Source organism: Colobus angolensis, unplaced genomic scaffold (assembly GCF_000951035.1).
Source record: "Colobus angolensis palliatus isolate OR3802 unplaced genomic scaffold, Cang.pa_1.0 Scaffold16, whole genome shotgun sequence".
Taxonomy (NCBI): Eukaryota; Metazoa; Chordata; class Mammalia; order Primates; family Cercopithecidae; genus Colobus; species Colobus angolensis.
This window is the reverse complement of record NW_012114710.1, coordinates 11,984,357-11,985,285: the sequence shown is the minus strand read 5'-3', so window position 1 is coordinate 11,985,285 and position 929 is coordinate 11,984,357. Positions and strand designations below refer to the sequence as shown.

The window sequence follows — 929 nt, the reverse complement described above, 5'->3', positions numbered from 1 at the left end:
TTGGCCAGCCTGGTTTCAAACTCCTGACCTCAAGTGGTCCGCCCACCTCAGCCTCCTAAAGTGCTAGGATTACAGGAGTGAGCAGCTGCGCCCGGCCAAGATATTCAGTTGTAATGGAGCATTGCTTCTTCGTTCATTCTCTGTAGGAATTTTTAATATGCTCTTGTTTGTTTGAATGTCATAACATGAATTAATATTACATATCTGAGTTACTTATTCTCAACTTTATTTGTGGTTTCAGGTTTTAAAATAGCCACAAGTATTTAAGAGGCCTTTTTGTTTGCTTCCCTTTTCCTCTTCATATTGTACTATTATAAGCTATGTTTCTTTATTTAGTTTTTTTATTTTTATATTACAGTTTGTTAGAGTTTAATAAGACACAAACCCCCAAAGTGTTTCAAAGTTTGTAATTGATGATTTTTGTTTCTTAGGATCTTCTCTAGCCCAAAATCGTGGAAAACTGGAGGCTCAAATTGAAAGTTTATCTAGAGAGAATGAATGTCTGCGAAAGACAAATGAAAGTGATAGTGATGCATTAAAAATAAAGTGCAAAATCATAGATGACCAAACTGAAACTATTAGAAAATTAAAAGATGTAAGTTTGACATTTTATTTTGGTTAAAGAGCAATGGCAGGTTTGAAAATCTTTGGATCAAAGTATCCAAAAGTTGTTTTTCAGTGTTTTCCAACTGTTGTAAAATTTAGGGTAGACTACCATGCATTTCTTTTTATAATATTTGCCCCTTTGCTCTTAAAAATTTCTACATGATATTTATTACTTTGGAATGAACTTTACTTCAGAATTTAATGGAGAATCTTATTATGGCCTTTGGAATAACTGGAAATACCCAGTGTCAATTAAGGGTTAGGAGTCACAAGAAAATGAACATTTTATGTGATTTTTTTGTTTTTTTGTTTTTGTTTTTTTT

General features: G+C 32.3%; 1 protein-coding gene across 1 annotated transcript in view; it reads left to right on the top strand.

Annotated features, from left to right (window-relative positions):
* The window catches only part of LRRCC1 (leucine rich repeat and coiled-coil centrosomal protein 1), a 46,775-nt gene that overhangs the window by 29,989 nt on the left and 15,857 nt on the right, over window positions 1-929 (top strand). Inside the window, exon 15 of the mRNA XM_011937203.1 lies at window positions 432-595. Coding sequence (XP_011792593.1) covers window positions 432-595 — 164 coding nt within the window. The remainder of the gene's footprint in view (window positions 1-431; window positions 596-929) is intronic.